A 13,546-nucleotide genomic window follows, 5' to 3' on the forward strand; every position below is an offset into this window, starting at 1 on the left:
AGTAATAGAGTTCAAGACATCTCTGCTTTGGTCTGGTTGGTTGGGCCTTTAATTTGCAGCAGGTGGTTTTAGCTATGGTTTATATAGATTCACACCTTTTTATTTGGCTTTCCAAGTCCCAGGATTGCTTTGCTGGGACTCTTGTGTTAACATGTGTGGGTTTGCTTTTCATTACTTGCCTGTTTCAGTTCATCATCCACAATGTCTTTATGAAAGCAGAGCAATTGTACATGAGAGTTGCTCTAAGTTGCTGTTATTTTCCATGATTGAGAAAGAGAGGGGATTTTTTTTTGTTTGTTTTCATTGGTTTTGTTTTTTAAAGATAATTTGGGGAAGTGCAAAATAAAAATTCAGGATGTGATAAATACTGGCAAGGATGTGGATAGAGGGAAACTTCCAAACACTCCTGCTGGGAGTATAAATTGGTAAGAAGCATTTTGGAAAACAATATATATTATTTTATAAAGGTAGAGAGACACACCCTCTAAGCAAATCACTCTTAGGTATATGCCCTAGACTCTAGGGCCTAGGCAAACATTACTTTAGAATTTCTATTTACTTGATCCCTAGGATTCAGCCTAGAGCAGGAGGCAGTAACCAACCAGTTGAAGAATATGTTGGGATCTTTAGAGCTGGGTGGGGAGAGTGGGTAGGGAATGGAAGGAAAAGAGTGTGCTTAATGGGCACACAAGCAACATGAGGGTTAGGCATCTTGTAGCTGCCAGGAGTGGAAGCAGGATGTATGTATATATATGTAAAAACTTACCAAGTTATACATTTTAAATACGTGCAGTTTATTGTTTCTCAGTTATATCTTAATATATATTCCTGTAGCAGTAAGTGGAAGAAGGATTCTGGATCAGGGAACCCCAAACAATGGGTATCAAATCTAGAATCTTTGGCTTTTAAAAGTCAGTGTGTGCTGAGTTTGATTTGATTATATACCAGGCTCTATAAACAGACAAATTGTTTCCTCAAAGGAGTGAGAAATTCCTAAGCCAGAAACAAAACTTGTTATTTTATAGCCACACCACCTGTGTGTGCTCAGTCTCTGTAGTCTGCTGTTTGTCCAATATGGTCATCTGCTTACAACTTAAAAAAAAAAAGTAGGGACAACTTTGATGAGACCAGACTGTTTTTGCCATTATTCCCAAGGGTCAAGTGGGGAAAAAGGTAGGCCTCTGTAGCCTTTAATACAGAAGCAACTCTGGCAGTCTTGCATTCAAAAAGGAAATTGGTTTATTCTTGCATTCGTTAATTCAACAAACATTTGTGGGGCTTCCTCCAGTATGTGCCAGGCACTTTGCAGTTGGTGAGAATACTAGTTTCAGGGTTTTGCTCTAGAGTTCACATGGCTCTGTCAGCTGCTTCCTTAAAAAAAAAATCTTAAACAAGAGCTTACTATCTTCTTGCGTCCTGATGGGCTCATGCATCCAGCCAGTGAAGATTCTCTAACAGTGGATGTCTTTGAATGCTTGTAGCTGCTGTAACAACAGACCTTACATAGACAAAATCCCAGCTTAGAGACTTCTACCCAGTATGTTGTCTCTTTGCAAATCTGTGCATTTATCATGTCAGGCACTACTTTTATTACAGGTGGCTCGGTTTTGAAGTGGTAGGTCATCTCAAAAAACCTAACTCCAGTGTATCTCATGTAATTTTTTTTTTTTAATGTTGAAAATGTCAGTTCTTTTTCTCTTGGATTCTTGGCTATCAGTATAATAAACACACTTGGTTAAAAATACTAATGGGACACTATAAAATTATCAGTATATCTTAATGAAAGACCAAAACCTATCAAATTAGTAACGCTCTTTTAGATGTTCCTGTAGGACAAGGCTGTTTTAAAAGATCATTTCTGAATTATATTCCTAAGTCCGCAATCCACTTGGGCTCCTTGGACCTAATGAAAGCAAGTAAGCTACTAGCCGTATCTAACTCTACTCAGTAGTTACTGATGGGATTCTAAAGCAGAACACATGCTGCCAAATGGAATTTTCCCTTCATCTCTGCAATGCTGGGTTTTCCAAGGCCAAAAATGGTTCCACCCATTTTCACTCAAAAGTCATCATTTGCTCCTGAGAGTGGCAGTCTACAATGATAGCTCTGACCATCTGCCTGCAGGGCTTCATAGAGGCAGTTTGTGGGAGAACTTTACCTACAGATCCCAGATTTATAAGCTAGTTTTTTGGGGGTTTTTTGTTCTGTTTGTTTTGTTTTGTTTTTAAGGAAAGATCTGGCTTTCGTCTATGAAAATTATGTGTGTGTGTATGTGTACTTTCTGGTTAATTGTGTCAGTATAAACTACATGGAGTTCATAGTTCAAAGGTATTTGAAATAATCCTCCATTAGGTCAGTGGTTAAGTAAAATCACAATGCTATACCACTACACTCCCACTAGAATGGCTAACATGGAACAGATTGAGGATACCAGTATTGATGAGGAGATGGAGTACAAAAGTTAAGCCTACGTCTACCATGTGATCAGCCACTCACCTCCTAGGAATTGTGATAACAAGAAAGCTTATGATGAAGAGAAATGAAAGCATATGCCCACATGAGGGCTTGTACGTTAATGTTCATAGCAGCTTTATTTGTAATAGTCAAATGTTGAAAACAACCTAAAATCTAAAACACCATCAGCAGGTCAAGATGATGTATCTGTAGAATGGAATGCTACTCCACAACATGCTGAGTAGCTACAACACGCATAAATCTCAGAATAATTATGCTGCATGAAAGAAGCCGTACCAAAAAAAAGTACATGCTCACTCACTGTTCTATTCATGTAAAATTCTAGGAAATGCAAACTGAGATATATAAGTGTATGGATAGATAGATAGATAGTGACACATATATATATAGTGATAGAAAGTGGATCAGTGGTTGCCTGGGAACAGGGAGGGAAGAATTACAAGGAGGCATGAGGGAACTTGGGGGTGATGGATGTTTATTATCTTGATTGTGGTAATGGTTTCACAGGTGTGTGTATATATATATATATGTATGTATATATATGTAAAAACTTATCAAGTTATACATTTTAAATACGTGCAGTTTATTGTTTCTCAGTTATATCTTAATAAAGTTATTAAAAAATTTTAAAAAGGAAAAAACACTGACCCTACTACATGTTTCTGTTCAGAGTGTTGCTTCCATTGGCAATACTTTAAACAGCGTCCATCTTGCTGTGGAGGCAATACAGAAGACTGTGGACGAACACAAGAAAACCATGGAGTCACTGCAGAGTGATATGGTACGGAAATCTACAAATGCTACAGAAAGTTAGCATACTCCTGCCTACCCTTTTCTGTGTAATCTTGTGATACCAACTTTCCATTTACATAAACAGGCCCCACAGGCACCTTTTTAAAAGATAAAAATAAGCAGTGTTGATTGATTTTACTACAATCTATAAATTGAGGTAGATAGGATTAAAAGCTGAGTCTTTTGCAAACGTGGTAGAGGAGTTACACCACTAAGACACTGTCCTTAGAGTTGAATGGGTAGGAAGGAAAACGGAAAAGAAGGAAAGGGGAGTGGGGAAGTGTCTTATTTATTGCTACATAACAAATCACCCTAAGACTTAGTGGCTTAAAACAACAGTTTATTATTTCTCACTGTTCTGTGGATCAGGAGTTTGGGCAGGGCTGTTAGACTGGGAATGATTAGAGGCAAAGCAAAGAGGAGCTCCAGAGGATGAAAGGCCATCTTGGGTGTTCCAGCTTCAGCCTGTCTCGCAGTCGAATACAGCCACATGTGTGACCTCATCCTATACCACGGGGAACAGGAAGCCACCCCACCCCCACTGAGCCCAGTCAACCCACAGAATCATGAGAAATAATAAACTTGTTTTAAGCCACAAAGTTTGGGGATGATTCTTTTTTTTTTTTAAGATTTTTTTTTTTTGATGTGGACTGTTTTAAAAGTCTTTATTGAATTTGTTACAGTATTGCTTCTGTTTTATGCCATGGTTTTTGGACGGCAAGGCATGTGGGATCCTAGCTCCCCAACCAGGGATCAAACCCTCACCCCCTACACTGGAAGGCGAAGTCTTAACCACTGGACTGCCAGGGAAGTCCCTGGGGATGATTTATTATACAGCAACAGATAACTGAGACAGAAGCAAACCCCTGCAGTGCTCGGGAATTGTTTTCAAACATTGCTTAATGCTGTGCAGATGTAAGCTGTCTGCAGTCATTCAGAGGCCTTAATTAATCTCCTAACGGATACTCAGCTCCATGAAAGATTTATGAAGGGTGAAAAAGGATGGCACAGCCCTCGCTGTCCTGCTGGAGAGATGAGTTATACATGTATGAAATCAGGACAGTTCAAGGCACACAAAAGTTCCCTAGCTTCTCCCCCAATTTCTAGATCTGCCCTACATGCTCTTTTCAAGCTTTGGAGTTTCAAGTTTAAACTGGGCAGTTTGTGCCAAGGAGACCTGGGCTGTATTAGAGCTCTAGAAAGGAGGGTTTTTCATTTTCTTCAGAACAAATACTCCTCACTTTTATTTAGTGGGGCTGACCCAGAGGAAAAAGCCTTGATCTAGGTATCCAGACACCCTGGATTCTAATTCCAACTCTGCCACTGAGTCACTGTGTGATCCATAATAATAAAGACTTCTCTAACTCAACCGTTCTTTTATTATTATTATTATTTTAATAGCTTGAGCATTTTCTCAAAGTAATTATTTTCTAAAATACTTTTTACTAACTCGAAAATTCATACTTTATAGAACCATGGGGTTTTTTCTTTTTTTTTCCTCATCCTCTCCTCCTTTTCTCTTTGTTGTTACCATTTGTCTCCTATAAAAGCAGAGTTGACAAATGTCTAGGATTTCAGATTTCAAGTAAAACAGTTTATTTTTACCAGTTGCATCCTGTTATCATTAAATGTGTATCTTTTAAACTTCCATGGTTTCCAGTGGTAATCCTCCTACTGAATAAGCCATACAAAGTTTTTCCATTAGAGGGAAAAGTGTATATAAGCATGTTATACTTCAGTCGCTGCCAGGAGAGACTTGAGCAGTGGGAAGGGGATGAGAAAGGAAGGGTAGCCCTCATAACTCTTGGCATGTGCTGTACAAACTGAGAAGCTAATAATGTGCACGGTTGGTTACTGTGCTCAGTGCCCAAAGCCAGTGGTTCCTTGACTGGCTGTTCTTTGAATGTATAAAGCTCTTTAGTCCTGGGGAAACAATGACACTAACCAGGTTCAGACTGAGTTGGTCCTGGGCGATACAGTGGTTGTATAGTTTCTCTGGGAGTACAGGTGACAGGGAGAGGAGGCCTGGTTTCTAGGGAGTTCATTCCATTCAGAGACTGAGAAACAGAGGACCTCAGTTCCCTGACGCAGTCTGGGTGCTGCTGATCCAGTCCAGGCTTTAGGCTGGGGATCCCCAGAAGTACCTGGTGCCCTCAGGCCAGGCACAGGATTGGTCATACCAAGGCTCCTGGGAAATAGTTGTTGATTAATCTGTGGATGCCACCTGTGAGAAGCTGGAATGTTCCAGGACCGTCCCTGATGGATAAGCAAACTTAGTTATTACTTATTGCCTGTACCAACCTTCATTCCTGTTCACAGAATCAGCACGCCTTAAAGGAAACCAGTGGAAGCAACCAGATCATTCCATCACCGTCAGCTACATCTGAACTTGACAGTAAAACCCACAGTGAGAATTTGAAACAGGTACTTTTGTCTCTGGCTTAACTCCCTATGACCATTGAACTCTGGAGGCGGCCTGAGGAGTGTAGGCTCCATGTTGAGATCCCTGAGCAGGCATCCCGTGCACACGTTTGCCTGCCTGAGAGCTGAGCAGAGTTGGGGGGGGGGGGTGGCTCTGTCAGGGAGCCAGCGTGCTGCTGCCTGTGTCTTCCTTGGCAGTCTGCTTTTTCTCGCTGCATGTCGATCAGTGGAGTAAATTCCTTTTCACATCTTGAAAGTCATAAAGTGACCAGATTATCCTGAAACTGTTTTTGAACAGTTTTTGAATAGCAATCTGGGCAAGTTAAAGATGGGTGGATAGCAGATTAATTCAAAGTGATGGCTGTTTGGGGTCACAGTAAATACTAAGGACATTAGAAAGCATATCCTGGAAAATCAAGATTTTCTAAAGACCAGAGGAGGGAAAAGGATGAGTTCAGAATCACATTAAAAAGAATAAAAGAAATCTTCACTGCGAAGAATTCCTGTCCTGAATTTAATGCCCTTTAAAGCCTATAATCATCATTCCTTTCTAAATAACAATCAGTACTGGAGAATGCCAAAAATAATTGAATCTTGTACTAAATAATGCGCTACCTGTTATGGTTTTGCTACATGAGCCAATTCAGTAATTGGTATTGTTTCTACGGTACGGTAGTTTTGTTCTGACAAATTAGGTTACTGAGCGTTTCAGTCAATAACCCAGCAGGCTTTCTCGCCAGCAGGTGAGGTAAACATTGGGAAATCAATTCTCAAGCTCTCAGCTTTCTGGGACCAGAGAGTGAATCATGTTGGTTCCCTCTTTCCCCCTCCTGTCTAACTGAGGTCAGACAATTCCAGAGGGAGTAAACTGGGAGCAGTTCAGAGTGGAGGGACAAAACAGAGACTGACAATCAATGGTCAAGAGCAGGAAAAGGAGTTTACTTCAATAAGTTGACATAATAATGGTTGTTCAGTGCTGCTGGCCTGCTTGTCTAGTACATGTCTTTAGCTGGATTCCACAACTTGATTTATTTCCACTCCAGGATATCCTGTACCTCCACAACTTTTTAGAGGAGGTAAACAGTGCCCTAGTGGGGTACCAGAGAGAGAATGATCTTAAACTCAAGGGGATGAATGAGACAGTCAGTAATCTTACCCAGAGAGTCAACTTGATAGAAAGAGATCTGATTGCTATGAGCAAGGTAGAAAAGCGAGCGAACCTGTCCTTCAGCATGGTAAGCCTCTTCACGTCTTTTGTGACATGTTCTGTGTTGCAGTGTGTTTTGTCTGTACATGGATGACATTCCACAACCTTTTCAGACCACGACTTCTAGGATACTTGAGAGGCTCCACGTTTGTGTTATGCTTAATCCTTGTCTCCTTTAATCCTTACACTAGCTGTGTGATGTGAATGGCACAGACAATGTCAGTCCTGATTTGGAAGGGAGATGTAGAGAGGTTCAGTTGCTTGCCAAGGCCTCACCACAAGTAGTTGGCAGAGACGACAAGCTTCCTTTTATGTTACCAGTGACTCATCTGGTAGGGAAGCTCTGGCACATATTTCCAAGGGAGGTCTTCTTGATCTTTACTTTTTTAATTTATTAAGGATGGGAACAATGACAGTGACAATAACTAGAGAATCTTTTGTCATTTCCTTAAGCCCAGACTCGGCTTTCAGACTTGTCTTGTTTCATGGGCATATGAGGGGGATCCCCTTGCAGATAATGTCAGGAAAGCTATTTAAGACAAATCAGTCAGACCAGTTCCTCCCCTTAAGAGATCATTGAGTCTGCCCTCTCATTTTACATAAGAGGAACCTGAATGACGTACTAAGTCACTGATGCTGACAGACCGTATGGTTTACTGGTTTTCATGTTATTGCAAATAAGATGTGGTGGTTGTTTCTTTTAATCACCTTTCACATATGCATTGTTCTAGAATCCACGTGGGTCATTTTTTAATAGCTGCGAGCCCCACTCTTAAAGATTTCCCACAGCAAAGACATAGGCATATAGAAATGGAAACCAAATACAGGAGATTGTATAAATTGTATAAGTCAAGTAACTGTATAAATTGTATAAATCAAGTAACTGCCAAAGCTAGAAGCAAGCAAGCCTACAAGTAAAGTCAAGCCCTGGCACATAGGAAGCAGCCTTTGAACTGGCTCTGCTACAGTGGAGCCCTGGCAAGTGGCCCGGCCTTGGCTTTGAGGGTAGAGTAGGAGGACCTGCTCCTCTTCCTCCTTTACAGGGGTGTGTGATTTACTACAAAGCTGTGAAGATCAAAGGAGCCTCATTTTTAAAAGCCTTTTTGAACTTAGCTAAACTGAGTACAGTAGAGGCTAGGAATTTTGGATGATTTGATGAGTATTAGGTCTTGAAGGTTGGTTTTCAAGGCTTATAGTGAAAACTCACCAGCCCCAAAACTCTCCATACTGTCCCTCCCCTCCTCACCCTATTTTTTTCCCAGAAGAGGAAATTGCTAATAGTGCCATCTGTCCTACTGTTTCTTCCAGCAGCATCATACCCAGCATGGTTTTGGGTAGAAGTCCTCTTGCCTTTTATACTTCAAAGTTTTAAAGTTTGTGACAGAAACTAGAAGCACCAGTTTCAGCTTTGTCTCTCTGAGGCCTTTCTCCCTCTCTCCTCTCATTCTCCTGCTGGTTTTCTGTTGAAAGTGTTCTGAGACCCTTCATTTATTTATTGTTTTAAAATTTTTATTGGAATATAGTTGATTTACAACGTTGTGTTAGTTTCAGGTGTACAGCATAGTGAATCAGTTGTATATTGAGACCCTTTAAATAAGTTTGGCCAGTTTGTTTTTAAAATGCTGGATGTTGTTTAAGTTTTAATGTTTTCCTTTAATCTTCTCTTGTTTTGTTCCTTTTACCCTTTAAGATGAATGATAGAGCTGCCACTCTGAAGAGAGAGTCTTTGCATCAAGTGACCAACAGAACAGAGTCAGTAAAATCCCAGAGCATAAAGGTAAATAATAGGAGGCTTTCTCTGAAGTAAGAATAAATGCATGAGCACCTGCTTCTTTCTCAAAGGGAGCACTTTGGTCTTTTTTTGAAACTTCAAGACAAAGTAATTAGTAAATTAGTATATTGGTAAATAAGCAAGTACTTTATCAGGAACCTGCCCCTTGCCCAGCTCTTTGCTACGAGCTGGTGTGACCACAGTGAGCAGTGTAGACACGTGACACCTGTTCTGGTGGAGCTCGAAGTCCATCAGCCAGAAGACCATTAACACATAATTGAGCAGATAATCACGAGTATGATAAGTGCTACAAAGGAAAGGTATAGGGTATAACAGTGCTAACAGAGAACAGGAAGGCTTCCCTAAGGAAGTGACTTTTAAGCTAAGACAGTAAGTTATCTGTACTAATGATGAGAGGCATAGATAATCTAAAAATGGTGTCTAAACTAAAAATTATTTCTTATTTTTAAAATTACAGACTCTTGGGGGGTGGAAGGGGGAAAAGAAAGATTGCGGTCTCAGTACATACATAGTCCCTTTAAGCTTCAGCCTGTTCCCTTCACCTTGTACCTTCCCTTTTTTTGTTCTTCCCAGACATATTGTCAAGATAAGACAAGTAGTCTGTGATGTTGCTTTGTTATCCCAGGAAAGAAAGTTTGTTTTCAGCATTCTCTGTGATTAGAGTACTGTTTAATATTATAAGATCTTGGCTAAAATAAAGGAAAAGCCAGAAAGATTGTGACGGAGTGACTAAAATATCATTTCAGATGCACATTGCATTCAATGAGCTCAAGGATGGGGTTCACAGGAAATGAACTTGGAAATGAACCACATATGTCAGGCAGTTTTCAATGTAATGCTTTGCATCTAGACTTGTTCTTCCTTAACAGTTTTGTATTGTCTGGATAAAAATCACATATATTAAGATTTTAGTGCTTTATAAGCTAGGCTTTTGTTGAGTTTTCTAACTGCTGCTACCCAAAAAAAATTTTATCTTCACCTAGAGAATGACAAGAAAAATTTAAGATCCAGATAAAAATGTTCAAGCACAAAAGAAGTAATGGGTGGTTACTATTGGAAAATAATAGTGATTTCAGGAACAGTTCAGATTTTGACAGTAAATATCAGAATAAAATAGAGCTAGTACACATTTTTGCCTGAATTTTTTGGCTTTACTTTCTGACACTTTGTGTTTTTAACTCTTACCCCAATGTATTAGTCCCTTTGTCCTACCTCATCTAAGTGTCCAAAAGAAATGTAATTTCTCCTTGCCATAAATTATTCAAGCATTTAGTACCTAGTTTTAGCTATATACATCCATATTTTAGCTCCCTAAATAAACTAAGTGTGATCTACTGTACAGTAACTGTTAGGGTAGAATAAGGATAGGAGAGAAATAAGTAAATAAATATTGAATAAAAGAAATGTGTAATGGTCGATATTCTAACTAAACATGGGCTCAGGACCTTTCACACTAGCCTACGCAGTTAGAAACTGACCTCACAGAAACCAGACTTCTCTCTTTTTATAATTAATTGTATTTTTTATATGCTACTATATCATCTGGGAATGAGGCAGGGTAGGGGAAAAAAATTTTTTTAAAGATACAAGTAAGGCCTCGAATTAGAAATATTATAGCTCCCTGATCAGCTTGGTGCTTTGTGACCACCTAGAGGGGTGGGATAGGGAGGGTGGGAAGGAGGGAGACACAAGAGGGAAAAGATATGGGGATATATGTATATGTATAACGGATTCACTTTGTTATAAAGCAGAAACTAACACACCATTGTAAAGCACTTATACTCCAATAAAGATGTTAAAAAATAAACAAATAAATGAATGAAGAACAGGGAAAAAAATATTGTAACTCCCTTATGTTCCTAACAATTCCTGCCACCAGTTGAATCATTACCATGGTGGCAGAGAAGGAAGATCAGGGGGAATACTTGTGGTTTGGTTGCTTTTTTTTTTTTTTTTAAGATGATAAGAGCATAAAACTGCCTAAACTGATCTAGTCACAAGGTGAAGTAAGCTATTCAGGAAAATTATTTAGTTAGTGTGAAATAGTACCTAGAAAACAATATCCTACCCATTTAGGAAATGGGTATCACAACAGCACCTGAGCAAGTATATGTTTCCTTTACTGCTGACACATGCTTGCCTTCCCCGTCTGCCAAATGCACACAGTGAATCAGATCATCTGTGGCATAATGTTCCCTTGATGGTCTAGGCTCAAATCCAGCCAGGCCCTAATCAACACTGAGTACTGAAGGTATCTCTAGTAATTGTTGATTCATTCCTTCATTGCCTTCAGAGGAAGCCTACTTGGGGTCAAGCACTACAGGCTAAATAGGCTTTGGGTATATCATGAAGAATCAGTTGAGGTCTTCCTTCCGCCTTAAACCTTCTGTGATCTTTGTTTTGGACAGAAAGAAGATAGTTCAGATTCTCAGGTATCCAAGCTCAGAGAGAAACTGCAGCTGATCAGTGCTCTCACAAACAAACCTGAGAGCAGCAGGCCTCCAGAGACTGCCGATGAAGGTGAGATATTCAGGGTTGGCTTCTGAATATTTCACGCAGGCTTGGGCAGCTCGCCTCCCACACAGAGAGTGGGGAAAGGTGTTCCAGCAGGACTGATGGCACTGAGTGAATGATGCCTGAGCGCACTGAGATGAAGCTGCTACACTTTGCTTTCATTTAGAAAAAGCCCATTTTGCACATGATTTGTACTCCAGTCTATTAAGGGAAAAATGGGTAGTGTTTAGCTGGAAATAGACTTCTCCATGCTGTCTGCATCCAATTATAGGCAAAAACATTACTGCCGTAGCATGTATTAAACCAGCCCTAAATGTTGTTTACGGGAGTCTTCATTTCTGTAAATGCATAAAAATTTACTTAAAAGTAAATATTAGTCCTTGTAAAAAACCATTAACAAATAACAATGGGATCATTGGGTTGGAAGGGCCTTTGGCTTTAGTCAGGGACATAACCTAATCAGTATTAGCAGGTGCGTCAACCTCTGCTGGTACTGCTCTATGAAGATGTAACCACGGCATTATATTATGTTGGTTTTGACCCCTACCCTCCCACAAGTATTTTTCATTTTGGGGAAAGCAATACAACTTCTCTTATTCTCTTTTAAGTGAGAGACAAAGTACAGTGGGAGGCCTTGCCCTAACACTGTGCTACATAATCGTATGTTATAGCACTCTTTCAGCACCAGCTGGTCTGGTGGCAGATACCCCCAGATCGGGCTCATAGCACAGCTCCTAGGATGTCAAATACCCAATGCTTTTCTCACTTGCAGCTTGAACTCTCAACCTCTAAACATGTGGAATGCTAACTTGTACTATAAGAGCAACCAGTGGGACCACGGCTTCAAACCTTAATGTTACATAATATTGATTGATCTTCACTTATCCACAAAACGTCTCAATTTGTATCTTTAACTCCATGTAGTCACTATGCTACTTAATTCTCAGCTGTTTCTCTTAAATTAAGTAATATGAATTTGCCCTAAAAGGTTAGGACCTTCAATACTGGTTTAATTTGGTGTCACATTAGTAATCTAAAACTGTATTGTTTGTTCCAGAGCAAGTTCAGAGTTTCACATCAAAGCCATCAGCATTGCCAAAATTGCCACGGTCTCTTGGAGGCCAGACTGAGAAAGCTGCCCAGCTAAGGCCTGTCTCCCTACCAGGAATTTCTAGCATCGAAGGTAAATTTTTATATTATGGAGTGATAGAGAAAATGCTCAAAGTTATAACTTTCTGACTTTTTAAACTTGTAAGATAAAGAATGATAGCTAACATTGATTGAGCACTTCCTATAGGCCAGATACTTGATATGCATTATATCATATAATCCTGATAACAATCCTGAGACCATCAATATTCATGTATTATACCCATTTTACTGATAGGGAAACTACCTAAGTCCACATAGCAAACGATTGAGGCAAAATTCACACCAAGGCAGTTTGACGCTGAAGTTTGCACTCTTAACCACATTGCACTATATTATCTCTCTATGAATGTTTTTTAGAGTCTTCTTCATTCATTCGATGAGTGCCTGGTTAGACCCAGTGTAAGCAGTAAGAATACAGTGTAAGAATCATTCTCACTTTCTTCATGGATATAACAGTCTAGTGGAGAAGACAAGCAAGCAAACACAATACTGTGAGATTAGCAAAATAAAGTAAAAGTTGACCTTATTTGTCAGAGCCCTCCAAAAATGAGGGGTCCTTTGGCTGAAAATCAGCAAGAAAAACTTTAGTAGGAAGGATATGATTCACAGAGAAATGTGCTTGCCTTGCTTCCAACAGTGTGTGTTCCATCCCTCTTCGTGGTGTTTGGTCTCCTGTTTTTGCACTTGCTAACTGCCTGAAAAATCACCCATTCCTGTCACCCTATCTCTGCCTGGCTCTTCACCTCAGTTTAGATACCTTTCCACCAGGAAACATTTTCTTACCTCCCAGGACTGGATTAGGCTTCTCCTGTGTATGCACTCATAATATCTTACATTTGCACGTGTCACTCCATTGTAATTTCCTGGGGACCTATAACATTTAACTTCAGTCCCAGCCCCTAGCCTAGTGCCTGGTACATGTGAATATTTGTTAAGTGAATGAGTTGTCTACAGGCTACAATTAATGCTTTTAAAGCATAGAGGCTTAAATTTATATTGTCATTTAAATGCAATTACTTTTTTCCCTGTCCCCAATTTTTCTTTTCTGTTTTCTGGAGAGACAAGAGAGTGTTAAGTTGTGTTTATTGGCAACATAAGTTGCCTCCTCCTACTCTTCATTATTACATCAAGAATTGATGAGAATAAAAAGAGGAAAGACTGTTAGAGCAGATTAAGAAATAGCCAATTTAATA

General features: G+C 39.7%; 1 protein-coding gene across 3 annotated transcripts in view; it reads left to right on the plus strand.

Moving 5' to 3' along the window:
- EFCAB14 (EF-hand calcium binding domain 14) overlaps positions 1-13,546 on the plus strand; it is a 37,587-nt gene that overhangs the window by 19,281 nt on the left and 4,760 nt on the right. Inside the window, exons 5-10 of one of the 3 annotated variants that reach the window (XM_004285777.3) lie at positions 3,146-3,256; positions 5,587-5,691; positions 6,732-6,923; positions 8,586-8,672; positions 11,096-11,207; positions 12,259-12,384. In XM_004285777.3, the coding sequence (XP_004285825.1) occupies positions 3,146-3,256; positions 5,587-5,691; positions 6,732-6,923; positions 8,586-8,672; positions 11,096-11,207; positions 12,259-12,384 (733 nt within the window). The remainder of the gene's footprint in view (positions 1-3,145; positions 3,257-5,586; positions 5,692-6,731; positions 6,924-8,585; positions 8,673-11,095; positions 11,208-12,258; positions 12,385-13,546) is intronic. The other 2 variants (XM_033416501.2, XM_004285778.3) reach the window with 2 other exon arrangements.

Source organism: Orcinus orca, chromosome 1 (assembly GCF_937001465.1).
Source record: "Orcinus orca chromosome 1, mOrcOrc1.1, whole genome shotgun sequence".
NCBI lineage: Eukaryota > Metazoa > Chordata > Mammalia > Artiodactyla > Delphinidae > Orcinus > Orcinus orca.